Source organism: Mobula birostris, chromosome 4 (assembly GCF_030028105.1).
Source record: "Mobula birostris isolate sMobBir1 chromosome 4, sMobBir1.hap1, whole genome shotgun sequence".
NCBI lineage: Eukaryota > Metazoa > Chordata > Chondrichthyes > Myliobatiformes > Myliobatidae > Mobula > Mobula birostris.
In genome coordinates this window covers 175,945,734-175,963,122 of record NC_092373.1, presented here as the reverse complement: position 1 = coordinate 175,963,122, position 17,389 = coordinate 175,945,734, and the positions used below count along the sequence as shown (strand labels likewise).

General features: G+C 41.2%; 1 protein-coding gene across 1 annotated transcript in view; it reads left to right on the top strand.

Moving 5' to 3' along the window:
* Window positions 1-15,204: 15,204 nt before the first annotated feature.
* Window positions 15,205-17,389, top strand: part of LOC140196780 (ubiquitin-conjugating enzyme E2 D2-like) — a 44,817-nt gene continuing 42,632 nt past the window's right edge. The window contains exon 1 of the mRNA XM_072256556.1: window positions 15,205-15,433. Within this exon, the coding sequence (XP_072112657.1) occupies window positions 15,410-15,433 (24 nt within the window). The 5' untranslated portion in view covers window positions 15,205-15,409. The remainder of the gene's footprint in view (window positions 15,434-17,389) is intronic.

Here is a 17,389-nt window from a genome sequence, read left to right as displayed (position 1 = left end):
TGGGACATCGACTGGTGGGATCAGAGAGGAGAAACATAATTATGAATATTTAATGGTACCTATTAGCATGTTGAATTGGCTTTATTACTTACACCCTTCATATACATGAGGAGTAAAAATCTTTATGTTACATCGTCTAAATGTGCAATTTATAGTAATTTATAATAAATATTATGTACAACGGGATAGTCAATATAGCATAGAAATACAGTTATGTCAGCATGAATAGCAGTTCGTGTGACACAGTTATAACACGGGTCGTCAGAGTTCAAAGTTCAATTACAAAGCCATCTTACCCTCTGTTATTAGGCTCTATAATGAGTCAAACTATAGCTGGGGAAGTGATGACCCCTCCTGTTAGACTGTTTGAGGTAACTTATTTTCTATTCCTTCTTACTTCTCTTCTAATATCTGTACTGTATATCTGTGCACTTGTAATGCTATTGTGACACTGTAATTCCCATTGGGATCAATAAAGTATCTATTTATCTATAACAAGTTTGTATGTTCCTCCTGTGAGTGCATGGGTTTCCTCTGGGTGCTCTATTTTCCTCCTAGATTCCAAAGACATACTCGTTAGTAGATTAATTGGACTTTGTAAATTGTTCTGTGATTTGGCGCACCACAGTAGCATAGCAGTTAGCTAAATGGATTGGGGCTGAGAGGGTGAACAGCTTTAAGTTCCTCAGAATAAACCTTACCTGCTGTGTGGTAAAAAAGGCACTACAGCACCTCTTTCACCTCAGACAGTTGAAGAAGTTTGGTAGGGCCCCTAAATCCTAAGAACTTTCTACAGGGCACAATTGAGAGCATCCTGACTGGCTGTATCACTGCCTGGTATGGGAACTGTACTTCCCTCAATCGCAGGACTCTGCAGAGATTGGTGCGGACAGCCCAACGCATCTGTAGATGTGAACTTCCCACTATTCAGGACACTTGCAAAGACAGGTGTGTAAAAAGGGCCCGAAGGATCATTGGGGACCCAAGTCACCCCAACCACAAACTCCAGGACAGCTTCTTCCAACAGGCCATCAGACTGATTAATTCATGCTGACACAATTGTATTTCTATGTTATATTGACTGTCCTGTTGTACATACTATTTTAAATTGCTATAAATTGCACATTTAGATGGAGATGTAACATAAAGATTTTTACTCCTCATGTATATGAAGGATGTAAGTAATAAAGTTAATTCAATTAGGCTAGGATTAGATAGGTAGGTTGCTGGGTGGTGCTGCTCATAGGGCCAAAAGGGCATCTTCTTCCCAGTATCGCTAAATAAATAAATAAATTAATAAATAATAAAGCAGTGGACGCAGTCCAATCCATCACAGGCCAGGGGTGGTACTGAGGGTGTGTCATACCGTAGGGGTAGAGGGCTGCTACTGAGGAACAGCTGAATTGATGAAGGGCAGCATTAAGTGGATGCTGCATTGTCAGAACAGTGATATCATGGAGAGCTGCACTAATGGAAGATCAGATCTGAGTGATCACCAGACTCAGGAGTGGGAACTAGGGATGGGTGATTTCTGAAAGACAGACGTTAAACTGAAGCCCTTCCACCATAAGAGGAAAGCTGTTGTCCAGTGAGCATGTTAACACTTACTTTTCAGTTACCTTCAGTAATATGATCAAACTTCATCCCAGTGATATTTGTAAGATCTTCCTTAGAGGGAATAAATGGTTGTAGTGGTGAAAAAGGTTGGAATTTAAATGTTTGCTTTACCCAGGACAGTGTGAATATTCTTGAGAGTTGTTGGCACTGCACTCTTCCAGGTAGGTGGTAGTGTTCAACCACACTCTTGACTTGTGCCTTGTAGCTGGAGCCAAAGTGCTTGGAGAGTCAGAGATGATTCAGGTGACTTAGCCCCTGCCTGGTTCTGGGGGCCTCAGTATGAAAGTAGCTGGTTCTGTCGAGCTTCTAGTCAGCGATGGCTCTCAGGGTCTTGATGATGGGGATTTGGTGAGGCGATTCCAGTTACAATCTAGGGTAAGGGCTGAGGATTTCTTGGTCAATATTGATCATTGTGACATGAATGAACTTATCTGCCTATAGCGACATGTAGGTATTGACTGCCTTGTTTTCTGAGAACTGTGAATAGAATCAGCGAAGGAGGCTATTTGGTCCATTGCATCTGCACAAGCTCTGCACAGAACCATCCCCTAACACAAGAGATTGTGCAGATTCTGGAAATCTCAAGCAACACACAGAAGATGCCAGAGGAACTCAGCCAGTCAGGCAGCATCTAAGGAGGGCTATAAGCAGTCAATGTCTTGGACTGAAACCCTTCATCAGGACTCATTCCCATTCTCCACTCTTTCTCTATGTTTTTTTCTGCAAATTATTTCCTCTCATGTCTCGATCTAATTCCTCTTTAAAAGTGTTGATTGATTTTGTTTCCTTCAACCGTACAGAGCCTCTAGCCTTTCATTTTAAAATAGCATCCCCAAATTTACATCCTTCCTGACATGGAGTAACTTATTGGACTACCAGCTTCAAACTAACCCCAGCTTTTGTAGTCTTTGCCCTATTTATGAAGCTGTATAGTAAAATCATCAGCAAGGATCCAAAGAAGCAGCTGAAGATTGTTGGACTCAGTACATTTTGGAGCTTACAAGGTCCTTCCTGGGACTGGAATAATCAGCTTTATTCCTGCAACTATCTTCTTTATTTGAAGAATGACTCCAGCCTGGTAATGAGAGGAGATCTTATAGAAACATATAAAATTATGAGGGGATAGATAAGATAGAGGTAGGAAAGTTGTTTCCACTGGTTGGTAAGACTAGAACTAGGGGACATAGTCTCAAGATTCAGGGGAGTAGATTTAGGTCAGAGATGAGAAGGAACTGCTTTTCCAGAGGGTGGTGAATTTGTGGAATTCTCTGCCCAATGAAGCAGCAGAGGCTACCTCAGTACATATATTTGAGACAAGGTTGGATCGATTTTTGCATAGTTGGGGAATTAAAGGTTATGGATAAAGGCAGATTGGTGGAGATGAGTCCATGGCCAGGTCAGCCAAGACTTTATTGAATGGTGGAGCAGGCTCGATGGGCCAGATGGTCTACCCCTGCTCCTATTTCTTATGTTCTTATGATGCTATTTGTGAATCAGAAATAACATCTACACTTTGCTGACAATCAACACTGGCACACCTCAAGGATGTATGCTTAGCCTGTTGTTCTACTCTCTCTACACCCATGACTGCAGATAGGCAGTGCAAATACTACTATAAATTCGCCAATGACATATCTGTTGCCAGCAGAATTTCAGATAGTGATGAGGAGGCAAATGGGACTGAGATAGATCAATTGGTTGAATGCTGTCACAAGCTTGCACTAAGCATCAGAAAGGCCAAGAAATTGATTGTGGACTTCAGGAGAAGCCAAGGGAATGCACACCAATCCCCATAAGACCATAAGACACAGGAGTGGAATTAGGCCATTCAGACAATCGAGTCTGCTGTGCCATTCCATCAAGGCTGATCCTGGATTCCACTCAACCCCATACACCTGCCTTCTCACCATATCCTTTGATGCCCTGACTGATGAGGAAACAATCAACTCCCGTCTTAAATAAAAGCATGGACTTGGCCTCCACTGCAGTATGTGGCAGAGCGTTCCACAGATTCACTACTCTCTGGCTAAAAAATTCCTCCTTACCTCTGTTCCAAAGGCTATGCCCTCTAGTTCTGGATGCCCCCATCTTCTCCACATCCACCATATCGAGTCCTTTCAACATTCAGTAGGTTTCAATGCGATCCCCCTGCATTCTTCTAAATTCCTGTGAATACAGGCCCAAATCTGCAAAATGCTCCTCATATGTTAACCCCATTCATTCCTGGAATCATCCTCGTGAACCTCCTCTGGACTCTCTCCAATGAAAACACATCCTTTGTGAGATACAGGACCCAAAACTGTTGACCATATTCCAAGCGTGGCCTGACTAGTGTCTTATAAAGGCTCAGCATTATCTCCTTGTTTTTATATTCTGTTCCCTTCAAAATAAATTTCAACATTGCATTTGCCTTCTTTACCACAGACTCAACCTGTAAATTAACCTTCTGGGTGTCTTGTATGAGGACTCCAAAGTCTCTGTGTATCTCTGATGTTTGAACCTTCTCCCTATTTTGATAATAGTCCGCACTATTGTTCCTTTTACCAAAAAGTATTATCATACATTTCCCAACACTGTATTCCATCTGCCACTTTTTTGCCTATTCTTCCAATTTGTCTTAAGTCCTGCTGCAATTGCATTGCTCCTCAGCACTATCTACCCCTCCACTTATCTTTGTATCATCTGCAAACTTTGTCACAAAGCCATCAATTCCATTATCTAAATCACTAACAAACAATATGAAAAGCAGCAGTCCCAATGCTGACCCCTGAGGAACACCACTAGTCACTGGCAGCCAACCAGGAAAGGCCCCTTTTATTCCCACTCGCTGCCTCCTGCCTGTCAGCTATTCTTCTATCCATAGGATTTTATCTTGTTAAGCAGCCTCATGCGTGGCACCTTATCAAGTGCCTTCTGAAAATCCAAGTAAATGATATCCACTGCCCTTGTTCACCCTGCTTCTCACTTCCTTGAAGAACTCCAACAGATTTGCCAGGCAAGATTTCCCTTTACAGAAACCATGCTGACTTTGACTTACTTTATTATTAGTCTTCAAGTACCCAAAAACCTCATCCTTAATAATAGACTCCAACATTTTCCCAACCACTGAGGTTAGGCAAACTGGCCTATGATTTCCCTTATTTTGACTTCTTCCTTCTTAAAGAGTGGAATGATATTTGCAATTTTCCAGTCCTCCGGAACCATACCAGAATCAAATGATTCTTGAAAGATCATGACCAATGCATCCATTATCTCTTCAGCAACCTCTCTCAGGACTCTGGGATGTGGTCTGTCTGGTCCAGATGACGTATCCACTTTAAGACCTTTGAGTTTGCCTAGCACTTCTTCCTTTGTAATAGTAATGGCATTTACTCCTGCTCTCCGATATTCACAGACTCTGGCGCACTGCTATTGTCTTCCACAGTGAAGACAGATGTAAAGTACACATTAAGTTCATCTGCCATTTCTTTGCCCTCCATTAGTCTCACCTCCCTTTTACTCTTTATTTAATTGAGAATACTTTTGGTATTCTGCTTTATATTATTGGCTAGTCTGCTTTCATATTTCATCCTTTCCCTTCTTACAGCTTTTTAGTTGCCTTTTGTTGGATTTTAAAAGCTTCCCAATCATCCAACTTCCACTCACTTTTGCTACCTTATATGCCCTTTCCATGGCTTTTATGCAGTCCTTAACTTCCTTTGTCAGCCATGATTGCCTACTGCCATTTGAGAACAACTTCTTTTATGGGACATATCTATCCTGTGCTTTGTGAACTATTCCCAGAAACTTCAGCCATCTTTGCCCTGTCTTCATTCCTGCCAGTATCCTTCTCCAATCCACCTGGGCAAGTACCTCTCATGCACCCGTAATTCCCTTTATTCCATTGCGATACTGATATATGTGACTTATACTTCTCCCTCTCAAATTACAGTGTGAATTCAATCATATTATGATCACTGCCGTCTAAGCATTCCTTTACATTAAGCTCCCTCATAAGATCTGTGTTATTACACAAAATCCAATCTACGATAGCCTTTCCCTGAGTAGGATCAAGCACAAGCTGCTCTACAAAGCCATCTCGTAGGCATTCAACAAAGTCCCTCTCTTGTGATCCAACACCAACCTGATTTTCCCAATCCCCTTGCATATTGAAGGCCCCCATTACAATTGTGTCATTACCCTTATTGCATGCCTTTACCATCTCCCTTTGCAATCTCAACCCTACATCTTGGCTGATATTTGGAGGCCTAGATATGATTCCCGTAATGATTTTTTTACCCTTGCAGTTTCTTAACTCCACCCACAAATATTCAATATTCTGTAACCCTATGTCATCTCTTTCTAAAGATGTAATTCCATCTGTCACCAACAGAGCCACACTACCATCTATGCCTTCCTGTCTGTCCTTTTGATAAAAAGTATATCCTTTGATATTAAGCTCCCAGCTATGGCCTTCTTTCAGCAATGACGCAGTGATGCCAACAACATCATACTGACCAATCTCTAATTGCACCACAAGTTCATCCACCTTCTTCCAAATGCTATGCGCATTTAAATACAGCACCTTCAGTCCTGCGTTCTTCACCCTTTTTAATTTTGCCTCTGTGGTACAATTTAACTCTTTGCTGTTTCTGCATTTGTACCCAATCATTGGCTTGTCCTTCCTTACATTCATGTTACACCCACCATCTACCTGGCGCATCCTCATCTCTATCATACTGGCTCCCACCCCCTCCTATATTAGTTTAAACCGCTCCCAACAGCTCTAGTAAATCTGCCAGCAAGAATATACGTCCCCCTCAAATTCAAGTGCAACCTGTCCCTTTTGTGCAGGTCCCACCCACCCCAGAAGAGGTCCCAATTATCCAGAAATCTGAATCCCTGCCCCTGCTCCAATTCTTCAACCACACATTTATCTGCCACCATATTCTATTCCCATCCTCAATGTTGCATGACACAGGCAGCAATCCTGAGATTACTACCTTTGAGGTCCTGCTTCTCAGCTTCCTTCCTAACTCCCTGTATTGTTTGTTCAGGACCTCCTCTCTTTTTCTTCCTATGTCGCTGGTACTACTATGTACCATGACATCTGCATGCTCACCCTCCCTTTTCAGGATATTGTGATTGCTCTTCGTGAGGCTAAAAATATCCATGGGATCTTTGTGAATGAGACCATGCATAAGGTCTCTCTTTATGCTGATGATTTATTGGTTTATATATCTAACCCTGACGAATCCATTCCTGCCTTGCTAAAATTATTTAATGAATTTAGAGGTTTTTCAGGATATAAAATAAATTTTAGTAAAAGTGAATTGTTTCCTTTAAATGATTCTGTCTCTATATATGATAATACTCCTTTTAAAGTTTCAGACTCTTAGATATTTAGGTATTATAATTACCAAAAAACATAAGGATCTTTATAAAGCTAATTTTGTTCCCTTAATATTTAGTTAGTAGATGGAGTCCACTTACATTTTCACTTGTTGGTCGTATTCATATAGTTAAAATGATGATTTTACCAAAATTTTTATATTTATTTCAGAATATTCCTGTTTTTTTTCACTAGGAAGTTTTTTGATCAGATTGATTCTATTATTCTATCTTTTATTTGGAATAATAAAAGACCAAGAATTAGTAAATGTCATTTACAAAAATTGAAAAAGGAAGGAGATCTTGCTTTGCCTAATTTTAGAATGTATTATTGGGCTGTTAATGTGCGATACATGTCTTTTTGGTTATACTGGGTTGATAAGAGTGATCGGCCAATTTGGGTAGACATGGAACTGAAAGTTGTAAAACAGTTTTATTTACCCTCGTTGTTGGAAGCTCCTTTACCTATGCAATTAGGTAAAGTTGTTAATTTAAACCTGTATCCTGTGATTAAGTATTCTTTACAAATTTGGCTCCAGTTCCGCAATCTTTTTAATCTTAAAAAATTTAAACTTTGTAGTTTAATTTACCAAAATTACTTTTTTAAGCCTTCTTTGAGTGATCCAATTTTTTTACTTTGGAAAAATAAAGGTATTAATTTTTTTTTGGATTTATTTGAAGAAGATAGATTGATGTCTTTTGAACAATTAATTGATAAATATTCTCTTTCATGCTCACACTTTCTGCAATACCTTGAAGTTAGATATTTTTTACAAAAATATTTAAGTAATTGTCCTTACATATTGGAGGCTGACCTGTTAGATACTATTATGAGTATGAATCCTTTGATTAAGGGTTCTATTGGAAGAATTTATAATTTATTATTACAATGGGATAAGCGGCCTTTATCTAAGATTAAACAGGATTGGGAAAAGGAACTTAATTTGACTTTTATGACGGAGGATTGGATGCGGATATTGAAGTTGGTTAACTCTTCTTCAATTTGTGCTAGCCATTCATTGATTGAATTTAAAATTGTACATCGTTATCATTTGACAAAGGAGAGACTTTCTAAAATCTTTCCTAATATTGATAGTCATTGTGATAGATGTAAAACTGAGATAGCTACACTGACACATATGTTTTGGTCTTGTTCTATATTGGAACAGTTCTGGAAGTCGGTTTTCTCAACAATTTCTAAAGCACTTAAAATTAATTTACAACCTAATAAATTAACTGTGCTCTTTGGAATAGTTCCTCAAAATATTCATGGTATTTCTGTGTCTGACCAACATGTTATTGCATTTATTACATTGATAGCTAGGAGGGCCATTTTGTTGAAGTGGAAGGATACACCAGCTTCCACTTTGACACAATGGTTCTCTCAAGTGATGCTATGTCTTAGTTTGGAGAAAATTAGAAGTCGAACCTTTGAACCTTTATTTGATTTTGAGAAAAGATGGGGCTCATTTGCTCGTTATTGTCAATTGAGTTAATTGATATAATTTTTCCACAATCTAATTGTAAATTTTTTTTAGTATATTTTCTTTTCTTGCTGGCAGTTTGATGTTTATTTTTAGAAGCTTTTTGTATGACGCATGACTCCGGGGTTGTACACTTAATGGGTTCTTTTTTTTTCTCACTTTTCTGCTTAGTAGGTTTTTTTTGTTATCACAAAATTTTTTTTTCAATCTTTAAAATCATGTTTCTTTTTTTGAGGCATTGTAAGTGTTGTTACTTCGATGTACTCATGTTATTTTTCTGTATATAACAATAAAAAGATTTGAAAAGAAAAAAAAGAAAAGGATATTGTGGATGTGTTCGGAAACATCTCAGAGTTTGGCACCTGGGAGGCAAACTACCATCCATGTTTCCTTTTTGCATCCACAGAATTGCCTATCTGTCCCCCTGACTATAGAATCCCCTAACACTGCTGCCAGCCTCTTCAGTTCCCTACTCTTCTGAACCACAGGGCCAGACTCAGTGCCAGAGGCACGGCTGCTGTTGCTTCCCCCAGGTAGGTCGATTCGTGCCCCCCCCCAACACTACAACAGTACTCAGAATGAGGTACTTTTTGTTGAAGAGACGGCCACAGGGGTGCTCTCTACTATCAGACATTCTCCCTTCCCTCTCCTGGCAGTCACCCATTTATCTGTCTCCTGTAGCAGTGGGGTGACTACCTCCCTGTAGCTCCTGTCTATCACTGCTTCACTTCCCTAACAAGCCGAAGGTCATCAGGCTGGAGCTCCAGTTCCCTAACACGGTCTCTAAGGAACTGGATCTCGATGCACCTGGCACAGATGTGGCCATCGGGGAGGCTGGAAGTATCCTGGAAATCCCACATCTGACATCCAGAACAGAACAATGGTTCTGAAGACATACCCCGTATTCTCCCTAGAGTTAAATAAGAAATAAGGAATGAACTTACTAGCATCTGCTTATTTACTGAAGCCCTGTTCAGGCAGTTACCACTCTGACTCAAGACTACTCCAAATGACCGCTCCACTAGGCAGTACCGCTCTTTTCTAGAGATTGGATTCTTAAAACCCTGTTGTAGTACCTGTGTGGGAATGCTCATCGAGTGGTCATCAGTGGGGACAGTCAGCAGCTTCAAGTTTTTGACTGTCAACATCACAGAAGATCTTTTTTGGGTCCAACATATTGATGCAATTACAAACAAGGTATGGCAGTGGTTATATTTCATTTGGAGTTTGGGATTTGATATGCTTTGTAAAGCATGAAAATGCCCGACGCAGGCCTCTCATGGTCTGAGTCGACGTCCCCTCCCTCCTTCCCCTGGTATGTCATCAAATACTCTAGTAAACTTCTATAGATGTACTGTGGACAGCATTCTAACTGGATGCATTACTACTTGGTATGGAGGGATCAATGCAGAGGACTGGAAAAACTGCAGGAAGTTGTAAACTCAGACAGCTCCATTATGGGCACTAGCCTTCCCACCATCAAGGACACTTTCAAAAGGTGACGCCTTAAAAAGGCAGCATCCATCTGTAATGTTGAATCAGGTTCACGTATTTGGCAAGTGAGACAGAAAATGCACTGAATTTGTATAAGTATATCAATTATTTACTTACAAACAGTAAAAATTCAACCAAAGATTCATGTTCCCCAAGTTACGGACACTATAAAGCTGAATACTCAACAAGCGTACATTGAGCAAACAGTTAGAAGTGTGTGCAGTGCAAATCTTCCCAATGGCTATGTACACCACTTGCCTTAAACAAAAGAAGAGAGACAGAACCTCTCTATATACCCAGGTATTTGAAACTGGATTCCTGACGGCTAACCAATAGGAAAAGCAGCTGGAGTTTCTAAACTAACAGTGACTTTTGACAATCAGAATAAGGCATGACCCCCCCAGGACACCATCACTGAGGACCCCCACCACCCTGGGCATGCCGTGTGTGTGTGTATATACATACACATAGTTGTTCCTTTCCGTGCCTTGTGCTGCATCAGGTGGCAACCTTGCCGTTTATTTAGCATTTTTGTCTCTTTTTTACTAGGCCATTTTGCTAGCTTGATGCTCAACCCAGCATGGGTGGAAAGCGTGCAAGGAACTGTGTCAATTTGTACCCGGAACCACTTGCCTCAAAGTTTGGTGTGGATGCCACTACACCACTGGCCAGTACATACAGTATGTACTTTATATACACAGTAAATTTCCACATTGTCAGGTAGTAGTTGCCGGTGTTGTAACTACTGGAACAGCTCGTCTAGATTTAGAGCCTATTCTGATGCACAGGACTACAGCTGGAATCTCATCAAGTCCTGCATCCTTTGACACATCCATTACTCCCGGCATTTGCTTGATACTTTGTAGAGTGAATCTCATTGCCTTCCACAATGTGGTGAGTGTTTAGCGATGAAGCCGAGGTGGATGACTCACTCAGCACTTCAGTCTGAAAGTGGTTGTAGACACTGCAGCTTCTCTGAGAAATTCACATACCAGGTTCAGCCAACTCTGAGGATGGCCGCATTCTCCCTCATCCCTAATCCTTGTTTTCAAATACCTCCCTGGCTTTGCTACTTCCAAGCTCTGACAATTCTCAGAAGTAAAATTCTCTGTGATCTTGGTGCTCCATGAACTGTGACACAGCAATCTTGAGCTTTGGAATCCCTTCCCTGAACCTATCTATCTTCTCCCTCCACTTTAAAGCACTCACTAAAATATGATATTTTGGCTCACTGTGCTAATTTCTCCATTTTAACTCACATTAATTATTTTTACAAAAAATCTTCTTGTCTGGAGTCTCAATGGAAGTTTATGGATCTGATCAGAACCAGGTTTAGTATCACTGGCATATGTCATGAAATTTGTTAACTTTGTAGCAGCAGTACAATGTAATACATAATAAACATTTAAAAATAAATGAATTACAGTGAGTATATATATGTATATTAAATAGTTAAATTAAAAATAGTGCAAAAACAGAAATAAAAGTGAGGTAGTGTTCATGGGTTCAGTGTCCATTTAGAAATCGAATGCAGAGAGGAAGAAACTGTTCCTGAATTGCTGAGTGTGTGCCTTCAGGCTTCTGTACCTCCTTCCTGACGGTAACAATGAGAAGAGGGCATGTCCTGGGTAATGGGGTCCTTAATGAAGAACGCCACCTCACTGATTACCGCTCCTTGAAGATGTCTTGGATACTACAGAGGCTAGCACCCATGATGGAGCTGGCTCATTTTACAACTTTTGTAGCTTCTTTCAATCCTGTGCAGTAGCAACCCCCCCATACCAGACGGTGATGCATCCAGTTAGAATGCTCTCCACAGTACATCTATAGCAGATTTTGAGTGTTTTAGGTGACAAACCAAACCTCTCAAAACTCCTAATGAAATATAGCCTCTATCTTGCCTTCTTTATAGCTGCATTGATAAAAGGTCATCAACGTGGAATGTTAATTACTTCAATTTTCTCGAATGACGCCCGACCTGTTAAACATCCCCAGCGTTTCAGTTAAAATCAACAAATAATGAGGATGTATAGAAGGAGCAGCGCAATATTTACAGGAGACTTTATGTTGATTGGGTTGGTCAATTTGGAATGAGCAAATTCATTGTGCATGAAAAATTCATTGCATGGTTTGAAGATAATTTCCTCGAGCAATAGCTTATGAAGTCAACCAGGAACAAACTGGTCTAATTAATGACCTCTGATTAAAAGCTCCCCCTTGGGAGTAATGTTCTGACTGAGTTTTATATTCTGTTTAAGAGGGAGAAATTATTTCAAATAAATTGAATTGCAATGGTAAGGGGGTTGAATGGTTGGACTGAATTGTTTTCCGATCTTGGCAATCTACTTGCAAACATTTTTGTCACCAAGTGAGGAGACATTGTTACCGACAAGGTCAGAGAACAACTCAACCCAACCATCAGCCACCTGAGCTACACATTTCCCAAAGTATTTCCGAAGGGAAGGATTGTTAGAAGTGGACCTGGCTGATAGTTTAGTTGAAAGTCAGTAGGTAAATAGTGGCCAACATTTTAGGAGATAATTCACAGCACTCAATAAAAAAAAGTATCCCAGAAAAGAGGAAAGATTTTAAGGGAGGGATGAACCAAGTAAGCAAAAGAGGTTTTAAAAACCGAAAAAGAATCCACATAAGGGTGCAAAAGTCAGAGGTCGATCCAAATATTTGGATAAATTCAAATCTAGCAAAGAAGGACAAAAATACAGTACTGTGCAAAAGTTTTAGGCACATATATATATTGCTCGGGTTCCTTGCCTTGCATAGTACTGTATTTGTCAATGTGGAGCAGAGAATGAGTTTATAAATCCGGCGGGAGCAAATGATGTTGGAAATGGCAAGGGTGGACCACCATGGGAGAGGTGTGGGACAAGTGGCAGAGAAGGAGTGCCAGGGGTGGGAGTGGTGTGGGTGCAGCCACTTGCAGCCCTGAGACACAAGGCAAGGTCATTTGGTTTATTGATCATTACAGAATGTCTCTCTGGTGCTTCCTGCTTCCTCCCCTCTCCCTTCCCCTTTTCCAAACCATGACACCCTTCTCCCTGACCCCTTCCTACTCTCAGTCCACAATAGAGACTCATATCAGAATCAGATTTATCATCACTCACATATTTCATGAAATTTGTTTTTTTTGCAACAGCAAATTAGTGTAATACATAAAATTACTACAGTATTGTGCAAAAGTCTTAGGCACCGTAGCTATATATGTGTGCTTAAGACTCTTGGACAGCACTGTACAATAAAGAGAGAAAAGGTAAATATGAGAATGATTTATCAAAGAATAGGAATTGATTTAAATATATGAAAAGGAAGAGAGATGGCCACGTGAAAATGAGGCTAGGGAAATAGTTATGAGGAACAAGGAAATGGTATAGCAGGCAATTAGACATTTTGCATAATGAGAGAGAGTAATTAAATAATGTTATGATCACTTGAGAATTTGTATTGAACAAACTAGTGGGGCTAAAGGCTGATAAGTCTTCAAGCCTGGATGGTGAATTTTACAAAATGTGACTACTGAGACAGTGTTATAAACTTCCAAAATTACTTAGGTTTTGGAGAAGTGCCATAGAATTGGAAACCAAAGTGACACCTTGTTCAAAAAGGGAGAAGGGAAAGGAGCAGGTAACTATTGACAGATTCACTGAATGGGTATTTTTGGGAAAATTAGTAAGGTAGTTCCAGCATCACATAGTAATTTGAAAATTTGTAATCTAATCAGTCAAAGAAGCCATGATGCTGAAGGGGAAGTGATGTCTGAACAGGCTCTTCAGCTCATTTATTTATTAGAGGTTCTGAGGAAATCTCAACTAGGACGGGTTTCCAAAGGGAGTTTGACTAGAGCTGCACAAAATGTGGTCACAGTTCAGTGCCCATTATGTTACACGTTATATATTGGCATGATAAAAAGATTGGTGAACAGGCCGGCAATAACTTGCAGGGATGGGGTTCTTTTTCAGGCTGCAAAACTTTGACCAATCCTAGGCCAACACTGGTTACAATGCTTAGAAGGAATGAAGCAAATGTGCAAGAGATTAATGAGCAGGTGACACAATGAAAGTTGCGAGAAGGTTACCAGAGGTTTACAGTGAAATACTGATAGGTTAAGTGAGGGGATAAAAAGTTGGCAGATAGAGTTAACGTGGGAAATGTAGAGGTAGTTCACTTTAGAAAGAAGAGTAAAAGAATACAGTATTACACAAGTGAAGAGAAGCTGCTTGAAACAGTGGCACAAAGGGAATTGTACATTGAGGAAGAAAGTGCGCAGTGTGCACCAGGTAACTGGGAAGCGAATGGAATGTTGGCCCTTATTTCATGAGATTTGGAATGTAAATATAAGGAAGTCTAATTGCAACTGTACAAGTTGACAACACATATAAGCACTGCAAACATATTTGGTCCTTAATTTTAGGAAATATGTTATTTAAATGGAGTTCAGTTCAGACTAAGTTCACTATTTTGATGTGGTGTCTGGAAAGGTTGCCCTGTGAAGGAAGGTTTAACAGGTTGAATGGGATGCTAGTTGTTGGAGTTTAGAAGCATGAAAGGATATTATAACTGGAGGCTGGTCCAGGAAGTGCTAAAAGGGTGTTATCTCTCCGGGGAAAATTCAGAACCAAAGCGTTAAATCTAAGAATAAGAGGCAGTCATTTATGAGAATATTTCTTCTCAGAAAGTCTTTGGAACTGCTTACAAGAAACGGCTATAGAGACACAGTCACCCTTTGTACATTTATGGCCCGTGAATCAAGGATAAGGGGAGTGGACTAGGAATGTGCGATCAGCCGTGATTCCATCGAATGGGCTGAACACTACTGCTCTCACTTCCTATGGTTTCATTTCCAGCTTGTTTTGGATTTTGCTCTGATGTATTACCGTGATAATCATTTTATCCCACCGTTGTGAGACCTTGCTTTGCAAAAAATGCTGCCATCGGTGCAATGGATTCCGGGGAAACCAATTATCCCTGATACCATCCGCTTTTTGCCAGCTGGCGGCGCTTTACGGACGTTTCCACGCAACGGCCGAGCTCTCTGTCGGCACTCCAGACATGCGCATGCGCTGGGAGTTTATACTCCATCGGCCCTCCGAAGCTACGCCTGCGCAATGGGTGCAGCCCCGCCTGCAGTAGGCGGCGAGCGGCAGAAGCGGAAATTCTGTGCTCTGAGTGCATCGGCGGCCGCTTCCCTGGCGGATTGTGCGGCAGATGCGTGCGCAGCCTCGGGGCGGGAAGTAGTTCCGGCAGCCGCCATCTTGTGGCGAGAGGCAGCGGCGCCGCAGCGACCGGACAGAGTCCGCACCGAATCCGCGCTCCGGCCCCACGGGCTGGGGGAGCCGAGCAGCCGCGGCACCCGCGGCACTCACAGCAATTAGCCGCCCTGATTCCTACTCGTCAGTCCCGACAAAGAGCGGGAGGTGCCGGCCCGCGGGATGGCAATGAAGCGGATTTCCAAGGTAGAGAGACGGGGCCGGGCCTGCGGTGTGGGGCCGGGTGCTGGAGCCCGGGGTGGGGGTGATGCGGGCCCATACTTGATGCTTGCCCTCACACTCGGGTAGCGGGGAAACCAGGCTGCCGACGCCGCCTCTCCCGGGCCTGGTGGCTATTGTCACTTTACCCAGGAATTGCGGGAGATGATGCATCGGGAACGAGAAGTGAGCGGTTGCTGCTGTCGGCAATGTCCTTGTCCATTGAGCCCCGGCACACACCCCTCGTCTGGCCTCCACCCCACCCTCGACTCATCACATTCTACCTCCTTCCTTTCTCCCCCTCATCTCACCTACTGTCTTGTCTGCATTCTAGTCCTCATCACCACCCCTGTCTATTGTTTTCTTTTTTGCCTCTTTCATATCTGGCCATTCGTTTTTTTTCTCCTCACTTCCTCCCCCCACCCTCCCCCCCAATTTCTGGTAAGGTACCAAAGATCAACGTGAATATCCAATGAAACATCTCCAGTGAAAGCTCTTGAAGCTGCGATGTTAACTTTGTTTCTCTCTCCACAGATGCTGCCTGACTTGAAGTCTAATTTCCAGTTTTTTTCCTCATTCTCTTGCATATTTCTGACACCTGCAACACTTTTATCTTGGGAAATCCATATGTAATAATGATCAGCCCCAGAAATTCTGCAGATGCTGGAAATCTAAAGCAACATATATAAGATACTACAGGGGCTCAGCAATTCAGACAGCGTCCATGGAAGTGAACAGCTAATTGATGTTTCAGGCAGAGATCCCTTGTCATGTTCATTTCCATGGATGCTGCCTGACTTGATGAGTTCCTGCAGCATTGTGTGTATAAGGCAAAACATTATGTTGAAGCCAATCAAAAAATTGCATTAACTTCCTCTTGAATCAGAGCTGAAGTATGGAGTTCAGATAATATCTTGCTTTCAGAAACTTGTTCCTGCTGTTCTTTTAATTACTTGGTGTGTAGGATTAGATCAAATGTTGAGTCAGTATGTCTACAAGGAGTGACCCACAGAACGTGGAAATTGATTCAGTTTTGGCAGTGCATTGAACATCAATTCATCTGTATTTCAGTTTGCTCGCACTTTCTGAGTGGATAAGGTTGCTTTGAATTTGGGTTGAAAGATTTTGATATGGTCTGTCTTGATTTTCTAAGGGTAGTATTGGATCTTTGTAATTTAAAATCTAATATATTTGAATTTTTTAATTTGTTATAAACTCGTGCAAAAACTGGTTATAGCTTGAAATTACGATAATTGTTGAAGTGAAGTAATTAAATGATTCTATGCCCAGTAATGTAGAAATTAAGGATTTTTGGATTACTTTGAAATTATGGCATTTTATTATAGAAAAAAAATATTCACAGTAAATACAGTGGCAGCAAAAGATTGGGCACCCCTGGTCAAAATTTCTGTTACCGTGAATAGTTAAGTAGAAGATGAACTGATCTCCAAAAGTCATAAAGTTAAAGATGAAACATTCTTTTCAACATTTTAAGCAAGATTAGAGTATTAATTTTGTTTTGTACTATTTCAGAGTGGGGGGGGGAGGAAAGGAGCACCATGCAAAAGTTTGGGCACCCCAAGAGATTTGAGCTCATAACTTTTACCAAGGTCTCAGATCTTAAATAGCTTGTTAGGGCTATGGCTTATTCACAGTCATCATTAGGAAAGGCCAGGTGATGCAAATTTCAAAGCTTTATAAATACCCTGACTCCTCAAACCTTGTCCCAACATTTGGCAGCCATGGGCTCCTCTAAGCAGCTGCCTAGCACTCTGAAAATTAAAGTAAATGATGCCCACAAAGCAGGAGAAGACTATAAGAAGATAGGAAAGCGTTTTCAGGTTGCCATTTCCTCAGTTCGTAATGTAATTAAGAAATGGCAGTTAACAGGAACGGTGGAGGTCAAGTTGAGTTCTGGAAGACCAAGAAAACTTTCCGAGAGAC